Consider the following 17,206-nt stretch of genomic DNA (forward strand, 5'->3'; position numbering starts at 1 on the left):
TTACAGGGAACGAAATTTTACCCTAACGTCTAGTTACAGTTCCCGGTGAAATTCACCCGATACTGCAATGTGCAACACTGCGTTAACCACTTCACTTACCTATATAGATGGTAGTACTAAATGTTCACGAAAGGTATTCACAACCTGTGAGTTCCATTGTAATGTCCATGGAAACGACCAATAGCCTCAAAGTAAGACAGAACACCCACTGCAGACGTGCACGACGGAAATCCATGGCAGTCAACTGAAGCGCACTTTGGTAGAAAGCCGGCTTATTCCAAAATCGCAGTTAATTGGATATTCTTGAAACAAAGCAAGCAATCAGGTTTCAGCATTTGTACCGTACTTATAATTCATAACGAAAAATAAAAAGACGATTGGCATTTTTACCCACAATGCATTGACAAAAAACAAAAACGCATCAGCAGAAAAACTGGCATGGCAGCATAAACGCATCCTTGCGATAACAAGGCACAGTATTCATCGGCAAATATCTCCGTAACTCTTAATTTGCGGAAGATGCGAGTAAGTATTTCGTATGAATCATGACAAAAATATATGATAGCAAGTAAAAAAATACTAGATATCCGAATTTGACCGAAACTGTAATAATACCGACAAAAGAATTCACATTGCCAACATTTAACAGATTGAGTAAAGGTTGTTCTCTATATATTGCAGGGCCTCCCACTCACAAGCTTTGGAATTCTATTCCCTCTGTTGTTAGTGCCTATCGCAACTTTTTTTGTGAGAAAAATTTATTGCTAGTTGTCTTTTGCCCCGACACAGAGAAGGGCATTTGTTTTTCCCTCCAAATGACCTTCGCCCTCAAAGGAAACATTGACAGAGGCATGGGTAAGATACATAAGGATTATCACCATTAACTTTTGTTTTAAGGGCAAAATGAATGGAAGCAAGTTTTCGCGTAAGACAGTAGAATCTAATACGTCATTCTCAGGTAGGCCTACCTGTGCGGCCTTAAGTCTCTCCTTCGAAGTATCGTTACTATGTATATAAATGTGTGTGTGTGTGTGTGTGTGTGTGTGTGTGTGTGTGTGTGTGAATCTACTGATCTATCTACCTCAAATTATATATATATATATATATATATATATATATATATATATATATATATATATATATATATATATATATACACTGTATATATATATATATATATATATATATATATATTATATATATATATATATATATATATATATATATATATATATATATATATATATATATATATATTATATATATATATATATATATATATATATATATATTATATATATATATATATATATATATATATATATATATATATATATATATATATATATACATATGATCAACAAATAAGTTCTGAATCGAATCTAAAAGTCTTCACCTTCAATGGAATGTTCTATATCATACGAACAGCATTGATTTGAGACTGGCATTGTTAGTAGTCTCGTATGTGGTGTCATAATTTGGCCACGGTATAGCTTACTACTGAACTTTGAATTTTGCATAACTTCGAACTTCAGTCAATAATGTTTTAGTACGTTATTTTTAACGGAGCAAAATAACATGCAGCTTCATTGATCGATAAATGAAAATTCCAAGTATAAAGTTACGGTAACCTTAGACACTTCAGTTTAACGTCAGTCAAATCTTGATAAAAAAAATAAAATCAGCTATGACGCTGAACAGGATGAACAAATTTGAGGCTTAATACAATACCACATCACCTTCAACTCACTAACACCACCAGTGACACTCACAGTATGATGAGATATAATGATAACGTTCTCTGTATCGTAAACGGCAACACAATTTAATCCCAAGGTTTTTATAGAAATTTTATATAACGAATGATATATTCATAATCCCCGGAAGACTGTTATCAAACGGTTATCTCAGCTAATGGCCACAAACAACTAAACTTCCCAGCAAACTAAACTATGCATTAAACTAATACGGATTGGATCGTGTTATGGCAACTCAATAATATTCGAAACCAGCAATGAAAGGAACCCAACATTTGCGTGAAATTAATGGCTTAACAAAACGGATATAATATAGTCTACTAAAGGGAAAGTAAATAGAAATCAATACTACTCACCAAAGCCACAAAAAGTTTTGACAGCTGGAAGATTGATGACGGGTGGAAGACTGATGATATTCAGGATAAAACTGTTTAGGCATTCACTCTAAGCACGTAAACTTTTGTTTGTCAAAGCTTACCACTCAAAAGTCAGACGGCAACTGGGAAGTTGTTTAGAAAGATCATGTTGGCCCACCGCTGGAGATTATACCTGGGTCCAGTACTTGAAAAACATTTGACATTTGTTACAACCGTTATGGCAGACTAATGTCGTTGAATAGTTCGTATCCAAACCTTCAACTTGTGTGTTGATAGTATCGTTCGGTTTATAACCGAGCATTCTGGGATGATATAACAGCTGGTTATTACTGCGTCCAAATGCATTTCAGAGGACTGAGTTTTTGATCAGATTCACTAAACTCCGATGTGAAAAACGCGGCCTCTCATCTTTCAGTGTTGATGATTGTCCTTGTGCAATCACAACGTCTGTAAGACGATTAGACCAAAAGACTGTTTTGTCTACTGTACACTCTACAACATGATGTCAGTAGTGCTAGGGTCTTTCCAAACAACAGTAAAACATGGCAGATCCACATGTTGGCAATTTATCACATAAATATCACAAACAGGTTGATATTCCGTTTCGTATGGCATACAAATCACAAGCAGGTTGAAAACAAGTCAACGACCGTAAGCGGAGAATGATAATTGTGTGAAACAATGGTTTGGACTACCGATAAGTCGCTAACTTGCAGACAAACTGCTTTTGATGCGTATAAGCGATAAGTTTCTTGTTGCATGATTCTAGTTATTTTAATAGCATACAAACCAGCGAGAAAGTTTTCCAACGTTTTAAAGAAGTCTGTAAACAATTTGTTGGACGCCCTCCTCAAAGGAACTTGCTTCATTCATCATGAAAGCCTTCTGATCGACGGGTGACAGTGGACTGTCCATTCCACTTATACATATATTGTGGCAAATGGAAGGCACTTAAAACGAATATAGTCACACCCAGGCCTTTCAGAAAAAATTTCGTAGCCTATACATCATAGAAAGTCTGGTATAGTGTCACCGATGTATCATTACAAAGATTTGCCATTCAAGCAGACACATATAGCCTAAGGAAAAATTCTTGAGTAAGCAAATTGGCTTTGCCAGCTGACCCTGTGAGTACAGATGTGGCGAAATTGGGTGATACTTCATAATAAGAAGCACAATTTTCTTTATCATCAAAGTGTATTCATTTCGAAAAAAAATAACTTAGGATGAGAGTAAAACAACTTAAGTGTGAGCTAGTGCTTATTCAGAAAAGTTTGAGTATATAATACTACTAGCGTGCCAATACTGTTAGGCAATGTGATGTGACAATTTGATGTGACTATGGCGATCCAAGTAACATAGCCAGGCATAAAAGGATTTAAAAGCACGTTAATTGTTTTTAAAACTATTCACATTCAACTAGTAATTAAAAATTTCATATTTCATATTAGGAAATACTGTTTATACTTTCACAGTAAAATATAAAAGGTTTGTAAGGAATTTTACAATAAATAAATTTTTCTGAACTACTAATGTGTTATTTCTCCCATTTTATATGTGTCTCTCGTAGAACTGTGAATTTTATTTGTCTCATTCAGGAAATAAGTATCAAACACAGTTCATGTAATCACACAAGAATTTGAAGCTTCGGTAGCTATAAAAATAAAACTATGTTTAAAAGATTTTATCTATTTGAGAGTAAAGCCATAAGAAAAATTAGATGCTACTTTGGCTTGTTATCTACGCGTCACCTACTCCGAGGTGCTAGTACTAAACACGGATGGTAAAATGTAAAGTAGACGGCCGCACGAAGATGTTTATTAATATAATTTGTCGACCACGCAATACAGAAATGCGTGTATATAATACTTTGATCCTCAAGGGGGTAGTACTAAACACGGCGTCCCAAGGAGCTTCCGCCATGTTTAGTATTAGCAGCTCGGAGTAAGTGACGCGTAGATAACAAGCCAAAGTAGCACCGAGAAATATGAGATGATAACGAAAGGTAGATGGAAATGGCTTGGACATGTCCTTGGACCGAGAGGTAGTTTTGAGTTCTATGACCTACTTGGATGAGAGCATGAGATTCGTGGAGGGTTGAGGAGGATAAAGCAATGAAATGCGAGAGTGGCAGAATTGTACAAAGGCCCTTCGCATTACACACGACGCTGGAGGCAGTGATTATGACGATGAAGATGAAATCGTAATTTACCTTACCATTCTTTTTTTTTTTCAGCACTCTGCCTTCAGTAGCGATACCTTAAACCTTCCGGGACGATATTTGACAGCCTAGATCGGGCTGCAGATTTCATAATCTGGACACAAACTATTCATCCAACATTTGACACAAGTGACAATGTCAGTAAGAGTAAGCAAATACGTAAAAAATCTAGGAGGGTAAGTCGCGAAGAGATAAGTAACAAAAATGTAATGTCACGCTTGGCTCGAATCTTCATAGATCTCGTCAGTGAGGATTCCTGGGAATAGGGACACCCAGTTGTAAATTATTAGCAGCAGAAAGAAGAAGAGGAGGAGGAGAAGAGGAATAAGAGGAGAAGAAGAAGAGGTGTTTTGGTTCATGACCGGGGGTGGGGGGTTGGGGAATGGTTGGATATTGAAAAATCTTGATCTAGCGCAAAGATGCTAGACGCATACCTGTGTTATTTCTCAAAAGAAGATTGATAGCCATATCGTTTTGATTACATCTGGGCCAAATTAACTAAATTCCTTAAATCTATACACATTACAATTTTTGAAAAATAAATTGATCAGGTTTACATTGTCACTCTAGACTGATATTCACGTTCTTCACAAAATCATCATTTTATAAAATTAAACTATATATTTCTGTAATACCAACTTTTTGTCACCAGTTCCAATGAGCGCATGTCCAGAATCTGAAAATTTATTTAGCTTTCTGTGAGATAATTCCTTTCCTCCCCGATTCCAAACTCTGAAGAAGGAAGAAAAAGAATGGTTTCTCCGAAAGCTACGTCAATTTTTATGTCCTGTACATTTTTATGTGATGCTCATATTAAGGTATCTTAAATTCCCATCCTTCAAATTATTTTGATATTTTAAAAAATGCCCAGATGTGGATTTTGAAGTTTCGATGTTCCATCTAAAGTTTCACTGAACTCCATAGGGTTCTTTATGCACATTTACAGTAGATGACTAATTCGCTTTCGAGAATGAACCACAGATAAAAAAAAACTTGTTGCCGGAGGGTCTCGCTCCGAAAGTCTTATAATAAACTAAAAGATGAGAAAATTGCCCGAAGCTGACTCACTGCAAGTCTGATGGGGCGTTGATATGCATACATCTGGGACATACTGCTTCACTCGTGTTAAGGAATTCCTCACGTTCTGCTATTTCTTTCTGTTCCTTTTCTGTTCAACTTGCAGGAAGAATCTGTTTCCGGCATGTTTATCTTTTGCCTTTTCTTGCCCTTCACCACTCTACCCCAAGAGGGTTTGCTTGGCAAAGTGCCCTGTAAGGACCGTCCCTAGATTCAATAGAGTCATCGATCTTATTGTTGAACGAAACAAAGCTGGTCCCAAGGAGACCATCATTGATAATGATGGTTCCGTTTGTCACAGAACTGATGCTGCCGTCACCCCATCTGAATTCGGTCAGCGTCACCTTGCGGAGGTTTGCGACCCACAGAGGTTCTGCAAAAACGAAAAATAAAGGAACATTCGGTTGAAGTTCAAAGAGACGGACTACAATCAAATAAAGGAACATTTGGTTGAAGTTCAAAGGGACGGACTACAATTGTATAAAGGAACATTCGGTTGAAATTCAAAGGGACGGACTACAATTGTATAAAGGAACATTCGGTTGAAGTTCAATGGGACGGACTTCAATCGTATAAAGGAACATTCGGTTGAAGTTCAAAGGGACGGACTACAATCGTATAAAGGAACATTTGGTTGAAGTTCAAAGAGACGGACTACAATCGTATAAAGGAACATTCGGTTGAAGTTCAAAGGGACGGACTACAATCGTATAAAGGAACATTTGGTTGAAATTCAAAGGGACGGACTACAATCGTATAAAGGAACATTCGGTTGAAGTTCAATGGGACGGACTACAATCGTATAAAGGAACATTCGGTTGAATTTCAAAGGGACGGACTACAATCGTATAAAGGAACATTTGGTTGAAGTTCAAAGGGACGGACTACAATCGTATAAAAGAACATTCGTTTGAAGTTCAAAGGGACGGACTACAATCGTATAAAGGAACATCTGGTTAAAGTTCAAAGGGACAGACTACAATCATATAAAGGAACATTCGGTTGAAGTTCAAAGGGATGGACTACAATCATATAAAGGAACATTTGGTTGAAGTGCAAAGGGATGGACTACAGTCGTATAAAGGAACATTTGGTTGAAGTTCAAAGGGACAGATTACAATCGTATAAAGGAACATTTGGTAGAAGTTCAAAGGGACAGACTACAATCGTATAAAGGAACATACAGTTGAAGTTCAATGGGAAGGACTACAATCATATAAAGGAACATTCGGTTGAAGTTCAAAGGGCCAGACTACAATCAAATAAAGGAACATTCTATTGAATTTCAAAGGGACTGACTACAATTGTACAAAGGAGCATTCGGTTGAATTTCAAAGGGACTGACTACAATCGTATAAAGGAATATTTGGTTGAAGTTCAAAGGGACAGACTACAATCATATAAAGGAACATTCGGTTGAAGTTCAAAGGGGTGGACTACAATCATATAAAGGAATATTTGTTTGAAGTTCAAAGGGACAAACTGCAATCGAATAAAGGAACATTCAGTTAAAGTTCAAAGGGATGGTCTACAATAGGATAAAGGAATATCCGGTTGAAGTTCAAAGGGACGGACTACAACCATATAAAGGAGTATTCAGTTGAAGTTCAAAGGGACTGACTACAATCGTATAAAGGAGCATTCAGTTGAATTTCAAAGGACGGACTACAATCATATAAAGGAATATTTAGTTTGAAGTTCAAAGGACAGACTACAATCATATAAAGGAACATTAGGTTGAAGTTCAAAGGGACGGACTACAATCATATTAAGGAATATTCAGTTGAAGTTCAAAGGGACAGACTACAATCATATAAAGGAACATTCGGTTGAAGTTCAAAGGGCCAGACTACAATCAAATAAAGGAACATTCTATTGAATTTCAAAGGGACTGACTACAATTGTACAAAGGAGCATTCGGTTGAATTTCAAAGGGACTGACTACAATCGTATAAAGGAATATTTGGTTGAAGTTCAAAGGGACAGACTACAATCATATAAAGGAACATTCGGTTGAAGTTCAAAGGGGTGGACTACAATCATATAAAGGAATATTTGTTTGAAGTTCAAAGGGACAAACTGCAATCGAATAAAGGAACATTCAGTTAAAGTTCAGAGGGATGGTCTACAATAGTATAAAGGAATATTCGGTTGAAGTTCAAAGGGACGGACTACAACATATAAAGGAGTATTCAGTTGAAGTTCAAAGGGACTGACTACAATCGTATAAAGGAGCATTCGGTTGAATTTCAAAGGGACGGACTACAATCATATAAAGGAATATTTGGTTGAAGTTCAAAGGGACAGACTACAATCATATAAAGGAACATTCGGTTGAAGTTCAAAGGGACGGACTACAATCATATTAAGGAATATTCAGTTGAAGTTCAAAGGGACAGACTACAATGTAATAAAGGTACATTCGGTTGAAGTTCAAAGGGACGGACTACGATCGTATAAAGGTACATTCGGTTGAAGTTCGAAGAGATGGACTACAATCGTATAAAAGAAGATTCAGTTTAAGTTCAAAGGGATGGACTACAATAGAATAAAGGAACATTCGAGTGAAGTTCAAATGGATGGACTACAGTCGAATAAAGGAACAACCGGTTGAAGTTCAAAGGGATGGACTACAATCATATGAAGGAACATTCGGTTGAAGTTCAAAGGGACGGACTACAATCATATAAAGGAACATTTGGTAGAAGTTCAAAGGGATGGACTACAATGGAATAAAGAACATCTGGTTGAAGTTCAAAGGGACAGACTACAATCATATAAAGGAACGTTCGGTTGAAGTCCAAAAGGACGGAATACAATCATATAAAGGAACATTTGGTTAAAGTTCAAAGGCACGGACTACAATCGTATAAAGGAACACTCGGTTGAAGTTCAAAGGGACGGACTACAATCGAATAAAGGAACATTCAGTTGAAGTTCAAAGGGACAGACTACAATCGAATAAAGGAACATTCGGTTGAAGTTCAAAGGGATGGACTACAATCGAATAAAGGAACATTCGGTTGAGTTCAAAGGGATGGACTACAGTTGAATAAAGGAACATTTGGTTGAAGTTCAAAGGGATGGACTACTACAAACGAATAAAGGAACATTCGGTTGAAGTTCAAAAGGGGATGGACTACAATTGTATAAAGGAATATTTGGTTGAAGTTCAAAGGGACGGACTACAATCGAATAAAGGAACATTTGGTTGAGTTTCAAAGGGTTGGACTACAATTGAATAAAGGAAAATTCGATGGAAGTTAAAAGGGACGGACTGCAATCACATAAGGGAATATTCAGTTAAAGTTCAGAGGGACAGACTACAATAAAATAAAAGAACTTTCAGTTGAAGTTCAAAGGGACTGACCATAATTATATAAGGGAATATTCGGTTGAAGTTCAAAGGGACGGTCTACCATCGTTTAAAGGAATATTCGGTTGAAGTTCAAAGGGATGGACTGCAATCATATAGAGGAATATTCAGTTGAAGTTCAAAGGGACAGGCTACGATCGTATAAAGGAACATTCGGTTGAAGTTCAAAGGGACGGACTACAATCGAATAAAGGGACATCCAGTTGAAGTTCAAAGGGATAGACTACAATGGTATAAAGGAACACTTGGTTGAAGTTCAAAGGGACGGACTACAATCGAATAAAGGGACATCCAGTTGAAGTTCAAAGGGATAGACTACAATGGTATAAAGGAACACTTGGTTGAAGTTCAAAGGGACGGACTACAATCGAATGAAGGAACATTCTTTTGAAGTTCAAAGGGACAGACTACAATCATGTAAAGGAACATTCAGTTGAAGTTCAAAGGGATGGACTACAATCGAATAAAGGAACATTCGGTTGAGTTCAAAGGGATGAACTACAATCAAATAAAGGAACATTCAGTTGAAGTTCAAAGGGATGGACTACTACAATCGAATAAAGGAACATTCAGTTGAAGTTCAAAAGGGATGGACTACAATTGTATAAAGGAATATTCGGTTGAAGTTCAAAGGGACGGAATACAATCGAATAAAATAACATTTGGTTGAGTTTCAAAGGATGGACTACAATCGAATAAAGGAACATTCGGTTGAAGTTCAAAGGGACGTACTACAATCAAATAAAGGGATATTCAGTTGAAGTTCAAAGGGACAGACTACAATCAAATGAAGGAACATTCGGTTGAAGTTCAAAATGGGTGGAATACAATCGAATAAAGGAACATTCAGTTGAAGTTCAAAGGGACAGACTACAATCGAATAAAGGAACATTTGGTTGAGTTTCAAAGGCGCAGACTACAATCGAATAAACAAACATTCGATTGAAGTTCAAAGGGACGGACTACAACCACATAAAGGGATATTCAGTTGAAGTTCAAAGGGACTGATTACAATCAAATAAAGAAACATCCGGTTAAAGTTCAAAGGGACATACTACAATCAAATAAAGGAACATTTGGTTAAAGTTCAAGGGACGGACTACAATCGTATGAAGAAACATCCGGTTAAAGTTCAAAGGGACTGAGTACAATCAAATAAAGGAACATTTGGTTGAAGTTCAAAGGGTTGGACTACAAACGAATAAAAGAACATTCGGTTAAAGTTCAAAGGGATGGACTACAATCGAACGCAGGAACATCTGGTTAAAGTTCAAAGGGATGGACTACAATCGAATAAAGAACATTCGGTTGAAGTTCAAAGGGATGGACTACAATCGAATAAAAGAATATTGGTTTGAAGTTCAAAGGGACAGACTTCAATCGTATAAAGGAACACTCAGTTAAAGTTCAAAGGAACTGAGTGCAATCAAATTAAGGAACATTCGATTAAAGTTCAAAGAGATGGACTACAATCAAATAAACAAACATTCTGTTGAAGTTCAAAGGGATGGACTACAATCGAATAAAGGAACATTCTTTTGAAGTTCAAAGGGACGGACTACAATCAAATAAAGGAATAATCGGTTTAAGTTCAATGGGACGGACTACAAGCGAATAAAGGAACATTTGGTTGAAGTTCAAAGGGACAGACTACAGTCGTATAAAGGAACATCCGGTTGAAGTTCAAAGGGACGGACTACAATCGAATAAAGGAACATTCGGCGGAAGTTCATAGGGACAGACTACAATCGTATAAAGGAAAATTTGGCTGAAGTTCAAAGGGACAGACTACAATCGAATAAAGGAATATTCATGTGAAGGTCAAAGGGACAGACTGCAATCAAATAAAGGAATGTTCGGTTGAAGTTCAAAGGTACGGACTGCAATCGAATAAAGGAACATTCTTTTGAAGCTCAAAGGCACAGACTACAAACGTGTAAAGGAACATCCAGTCAAAGTTCAAAGGGACGGACTACAATTGAGTAAAGGAACATTTGGCTGAAGTTCAAAGGGAGAGACTGCAATCAAATAAAGGAACATTCAGTTAAAGTTCAAAGGGACAGACTACAATTGAATAAAGGAACATTCGGCGGAAGTTCAAAGTGACTGACTACAATCGTATAAAGGAAAATTTGGTTGAAGTTCAAAGGGACAGACTACAATCGAATAAAGCAATATTCAGGTGAAGTTCGAAGGTACAGACTACAATCAAATAAAGGAATATTCAGTTGAAAATCAAAGGGACAGACTACAATCGTATAAAGGAACATTCGTTTGAAGTTCAAAGGACTGACTACAATCGAATAAAGGAATATTCGGTTGAAGTTCAAAGGACTGACTACAATCGAATAAAGGAACATTCGTTTGAAGTTCAAAGGACTGACTACAATCGAATAAAGGAATATTCGGTTGAAGTTCAAAGGGACAGACTACAATCGTATAAAGGAACATTCGGCGGAAGTTCAAAGGCACAGACTACAATCGAATAAAGGAATATTCGGTTGAAGTTCAAAGGGACAGACTACAATCGTATTAAGGAGTATTTGGTTGAAGTTCAAAGGGACAAACTACAATCAAATAAAGGAACATTCATTTGAAGTTCAAAGGGACAGACTACAAACATGTAAAGGAACATTCAGTTAAAGTTCAAAGGGACGGACTACAATCAAATAAAGGACCATTCGGTTGAAGTTGAAGGGGACGGACTACAATCGAATAAAGGAACATTCAGTTTAGGTTCAAAGGGACGGACTACAATCAAATAAAGGACCATTCGGTTGAAGTTGAAGGGGACGGACTACAATCGAATAAAGGAACATTCAGTTTAAGTTCAAAGGGACGGACTACAATCAAATAAAGGAACACTCGTTTGAAGTTCAAAGGTATGGACTACAATCGAATAAAGGAACATTCCGGTTAAAGTTCAAAGCGACAGACTATAATCGTATAAAGGAACACTCGGTTGAAGTTCAAAGGGACGGACTACAATCTTATCAAAGCTGAAAGGAGAAACCAAAATTCTACTGGACTACCTATCACATTCCGGCCCCCCCCACCCACAATTAATATGGAAAATGAAAAATAAAAAACCTTCATTGGCAATAAAAGAAAGACTGAAATCAGGTTACATTTAAAAAAGAAAAACAAAATTTTGTTTTGAAAATTGGAACATGGTAGTATGTTAGCAATAAGGAAAAGTTAAGACAATCGTTTGTTTTTGTAATGCCTAATCAGCAAGAGCAAATAGATGGGGGAGAGCTGTAATGAAAAATAACAAATGTGTACTTGATACACATGAAAACACAGGCGCGCGCGCACACACACGCACACAGATAATAGACGGATATGTGTGTGCGTGTGTATCCTTAGCAATACTAAGTGAAAGAAACAAGTGAAATTAGCACAGTTCACTTTCTACCTAAGAAATAAAATGAGTCAGTGGTGATAACCATTTTATACCAACATTAACTGGATAACTTTTACATAAATAACAGAAATTAAGGTATTTCTAAGTAATAGATACACGGCGGGTATTTAGCGAGAAATGGCAGTTTCTTTTAGTATTTTGGTTACTTATTTACCATTAACGTTATTTTTTGGCGGTCGGCTGTAATTAACCTGTAATTAACCCCTGAAGTCCATCCAACAAGGGGTTTCCATACGCGATCTTCGCAAGACAGAGCACGGCTACGTCTGATTCGAACGGTTCATATCCCGTCCGGCAAGTGCAATACCTTGGAAACTGGTTTTTTTCTACACTTCTGACACTGGCGGTGCATTTGTTTGTTGTCGACCAAATGGAATGTCCCTTCGCCGTGTTTAGTACTGGCCCGAGGGCGTGGGGGGACGGTACCCATGCGTTAACAAGTTATTGTCTTGTGAAGATCGCGTATGGAAACCCCCTGTTGGATGGACTTCTGGTGTTAATTACAGGTTAATTACAGCCGACCGCCAAAAAATAACGTTAAATTGTAAATAAGCAACCAAAATACTATAAGAAAGTGCCATTTTTCGCTAAATACCCGCCGTGTATCTATTACTTAGATCTACCGAAATGAATAATTCTGGTAGAACAGTTGACGTTTGGCTTAATGCATTTCAAGTCAGTTCATTTTACTAAGAGTGATCTCTCGCTCAATACCTACGACAAAGACAATGCAAAATTTACCTTGAACATAGAGTTTAGGCCAAAGGCCAAGCACTGGGACATATGAGGTCATTCAGCGCTGAAACGGAAATTGACAGTAAAAGGTCTGAAAGGTGTAACAGGAGGAAAACCTCGCAGTTGTACTATGAATCAATTGTCAGGAGAGGGTGGACAATAAGATGGAAGAAAGAGAATATGAAAGGAGGCAGAGTAAAAGGAACGAAAGGGGTTGCAGCTAGGGCCCGAGGGCACGCTGCAAAGAACCTTAAGTAATGCCTACAGTACACCGCGTGAGGTGCACTGACGACACCACCCCCCTACGAGGGAAAAATTGGGACAAACTAACTAACGGGTAATAATCAAGGCCTCTTCAAAGGGAAATTTACTCACTCTCATTCTTAGTCGAAAGATTGCCAAAGAACTCGTAGGTTTGCCTGGATTTGACGATGATCAGCCTGTGGCCGGGAATCTTGGCGCAGCGAGCTTTTGCGGCGTCAGATGTGCAATTTCCCCGTAGGGCGACGTAGAAGAGTTTGTCTGCTTGCCAAGAGTACGTGCCCAAAACGCTCGCTGTGTACAGAAATGAGAGACATTACTCATTAATGCGCGAGAGAGATAAGACAGAAAGGTGTAAAACTACTTTGCTTGTTTATAGGTAGCGAGCAACGAAAACACTCCTCCAGCTGTCTACTTTTCAAAGGCTCATTTTCCTAGAACACTTTTTCTGAAAATTACAAACTGCCGACACTTCCTCTTCCATGGATATGTCGTTCAGTATCAGAATTAAATCAAAATGAACTCTTGACAGTAAGAGTCCGTTCAGTAACCAAGTTAAAAGTTATGAAATTGTTTTGAAGATTTGGTTTGCAAAAATACAGCCATAAAAATACTTTTGGGTTATCACTAAGAAATTGCCTGACGTCCCATTTAAATGATATCTGTTACTTTGAAGTGGTTGAAGAAATGGCCATGACAACAAATCTTCCCAGTCTTTAAGTTATGAGTGGAATGATGAGCCTGAGGAAATGTCACTACTGCCAAGCAGCTCTTGACAGCTGTGTCCATTGTAATATCTTTAAAATGCAAATGAGAGTGAATTAGAAGGTATTCTGACTCAAATAAAACTACATTGTACTTCATACTGGTCTGTGTCTGCTAAAAGGTTTCGAAACTGGAAAATTCAAAATGGGATCATACTTACCATATTTACGAGACACTGACTGATTAATTAATTCATGCCCATAAGTAGGCAGCGTTTAAACTATCTCACGAAGCATATTAATATCAGGAAAGAGGTAGAATAATTGTAAAAAAGACTTAGGTTTCTTAACTGTAACGAATAAGCTTTTTACCAATCAAAAGTTTTATATGGGTTAAGTTTCAGCATCGAGTTACAGCCAAACTCTAGCAATTTTCTTTTATCGGCTCTTGTTCGTTGAAGGGGGATCATAAAACGCCCACGTATTTTGAATTTCTTTAAAATTACGGGGCTACCTATCTCCAGAAACTAGCAGAGAAAGAATATCAACGCGTTCACGGCCACCAGTATTCAAAAATCCGAGGGAAAACTGAAAGACCACTAAACAAGATAACTAGGATCAAAGTACTTTGCTAACAAGAGTACTCACATTTCCTGAAGTGGTAAGTGGCCTTTGGATCAGGAAGGAGAACTGTGGTCTCTGGCCCGATGTTTGTGATGCGACATTCCCAATAATTCCCCTGTGTTGACTCTGTGACCGACCAAGCTTGACACGCAGTAGGGCCTAAGGCAAAGCAGAAGTCTCGGCACTCGCCTTGAGAAGGAGAAATGATGGTTTATGCATCAAAAAAAAATTTGGTCCGACTCAACAGTAGTTAGTAACCCTGTTGGCTGATGGTCTAGCTGTTCAGACTCTACAAAGAATCAGCTAAACATGTTCCGATTCAGTAAAGGTACTACAATATTGATTTCTCTACAGAAAGATCGTGATGTTTTGATTGTGAAAAGCTATTTTGCTCTCTAGTTAAATGATTGTCCAACAAGATAGTGACGACCTTAATTAACCACTTCAGTCACTAACCCTTTGCGAGTCCTAACTGTCCTGGAGCTGTAATAAGTGAGATTTTATTTTGTTCACTGCCTGTGATGTTACAGAACATGATATGAAGCTCATTTTGGTCTCATTTCAAGGCAGTATACTACAAAAAATGATGCACTGGTGCGTCATAAGTGACTCTGGTGTTGGATTGTGAATGAAGAACCAGGCCATTGCAAGCCATCCAAAGGGTGAAGAGTAACCCTGGATATTAAATACAATGTAAACGTTAAGAAAAATAGAGCTTTGAGAAATAAGCGTTTCAACAGACCATACATACAACCTAACTGTATTAAGTAAACAAGGTGGTCTACGGAGGCCAAAAATATTAAAGATGTCTTAAGTATACATTGTATAATATAGAAATATGTATGCACACATAGAATACTTACAATGATTGTAAGCAGATAAAACAACTGTTGCTTTCTGCTGGCTAAATGTCAGGTTTGGAGCCATGAAAAATTGCCTCTCTGAATCTTCTATGTAATAGACACTAGGGCCAGGTACTGCAGTCACGATTCCATGAATGACTACTCCGACCACTGCTTGCAGCATTACATGGTGCTTGTAAGAGTCTGCCATCGTAACCTTGGCAATCGGGCGTTCAGTGCAGATCACACCTGTAATTATTTAAGAAGGCAGAGACTTTCAAAGGTATGAAAACCACAAAGGTTACGAGATCGCAATGCCAAGTCGACTGATAATGCGTTTGATCTTTTCTTTCGCTGCGATGACACTGGATAGAGCGAACAAATGGGACTCAATAAGTTATACAGCTAAAAATGGAAGACCAATCCATCGTTCTGGAACAAAGATGCTAACCACTGGATTTGTCTAACTGAGCCAAATTTCTTAATTGTTTGGTTACCCATACATATTTGTGAAAACAAGATCAGAACCATGATTCATTCCATTACAGTATATAACTAAAGCTATTGAAGTAAATCTATATATATATATATATATATATATATATATATATATATATATATATATATATATATATATATATATATATATATATATATATATATATATATATATATATATATATATATATGTATGTATGTATGTATGTATGTATGTATCTGTGTGTGTGTGTTTACCGATTTAACACTCATATTACTTCACTTGTTTTACGAATTTCTCCGCCGTGTCTTTTCTCGCCACCTCCCTTGCACCCCCAACCCCCGCCTTTCCAAAACCCAAGAGAAACGCAGTTTCATACCGAATATTCTTTTACCGAAGTTGGGAGCGAATCGTTTTGAAATTACTCACAAGCTAGTTGAAGTTCTCCCGAGGGCTGCTCTACCTATTTAGTTTTCTGTAAAAGAAAACTATTGTGCAGGCTTAGTCTGTCCGTCCGCACTTTTTCTGTCCGTCCTCAGATCTTAAAAACTACTGAGGCTAGAGGATTGCAAATTGGTACGTTGATCATCCCCCCTCCAGGGATCAGACATACCAAGCGGCAGCCCTATAGCCTCAGTAGTTTTTATCTTATTTACGGTTAAAGTTAGCCATAATCGGGCTTCTGGCAACGATATAGGATAGGCCATCACCGGAACGTGGTTAAAGTTTTGTGGGTCGCGGCTCATGCAGCATTATACCGAGACCACCGAAAGATTTCGGTGGCCTTGATTATACGCTGTAGCTGCTGTACAGAATACCCGATTGCGCCGAAGAAACTTCGGAGCATGTTTTACTTGCTTATTTTTGTAAATTCCATTGCTGTCAAAATTTTTTTTGGAAGTACATATAATTTTCCACTATCATTAAAGGAAAGAACATTTGTCACTTACTTGCACTCACTGAGTCATTCTATCTTTTGTCCCTCGTTCCGCTGGATCATGTCGGGAAGAATGTTACTGCGGTGATTTTTTTCTTTTAGAAAATCTCGTCTCTCTCACAATGAATATAACTTTCTTCTCCTTCGTCAGGAACGTCCCCTTCGAAGTAAGACTGTCTGAGCACTGAACAGTTACAGTCACGATGAACTGTGTGCAGTGAATCAATGCAATTACTAAGACATCAGAAACTTTTACCTCCTACGGAGAAAAAAAACTATTGGCGAAAAAACTATTGGCGAAGAGACACGCAAGTGACATTTGGGAATGTGGTACTAGCAAAACATTCATTGGAAAGAAAATATACTCTAGCGATTGGTGTGGAATACGCT

At 37.6% G+C, this 17,206-nt stretch overlaps 1 protein-coding gene across 2 annotated transcripts in view; it reads right to left on the bottom strand.

The window, feature by feature from the left end:
• LOC136847392 (uncharacterized) overlaps positions 1-17,005 on the bottom strand; it is a 53,692-nt gene extending 36,687 nt beyond the window's left edge. Inside the window, exons 1-5 of one of the 2 annotated variants that reach the window (XM_067119039.1) lie at positions 16,830-17,005; positions 15,423-15,650; positions 14,584-14,748; positions 13,346-13,525; positions 4,042-5,805 (exon numbers count right to left, since the gene is read on the bottom strand). In XM_067119039.1, the coding sequence (XP_066975140.1) occupies positions 5,585-5,805; positions 13,346-13,525; positions 14,584-14,748; positions 15,423-15,612 (756 nt within the window). In that variant the 5' untranslated portion in view covers positions 15,613-15,650; positions 16,830-17,005 and the 3' untranslated portion in view covers positions 4,042-5,584. Of the gene's footprint in view, positions 1-2,113; positions 5,806-13,345; positions 13,526-14,583; positions 14,906-15,422; positions 15,651-16,829 lie in introns of those variants that run through there. The other variant, XR_010855726.1, reaches the window with a different exon arrangement.
• Between the last annotated feature and the right edge of the window lie 201 nt (positions 17,006-17,206).

This window comes from Macrobrachium rosenbergii, chromosome 2, assembly GCF_040412425.1.
Source record: "Macrobrachium rosenbergii isolate ZJJX-2024 chromosome 2, ASM4041242v1, whole genome shotgun sequence".
NCBI classification, from domain to species: Eukaryota; Metazoa; Arthropoda; class Malacostraca; order Decapoda; family Palaemonidae; genus Macrobrachium; species Macrobrachium rosenbergii.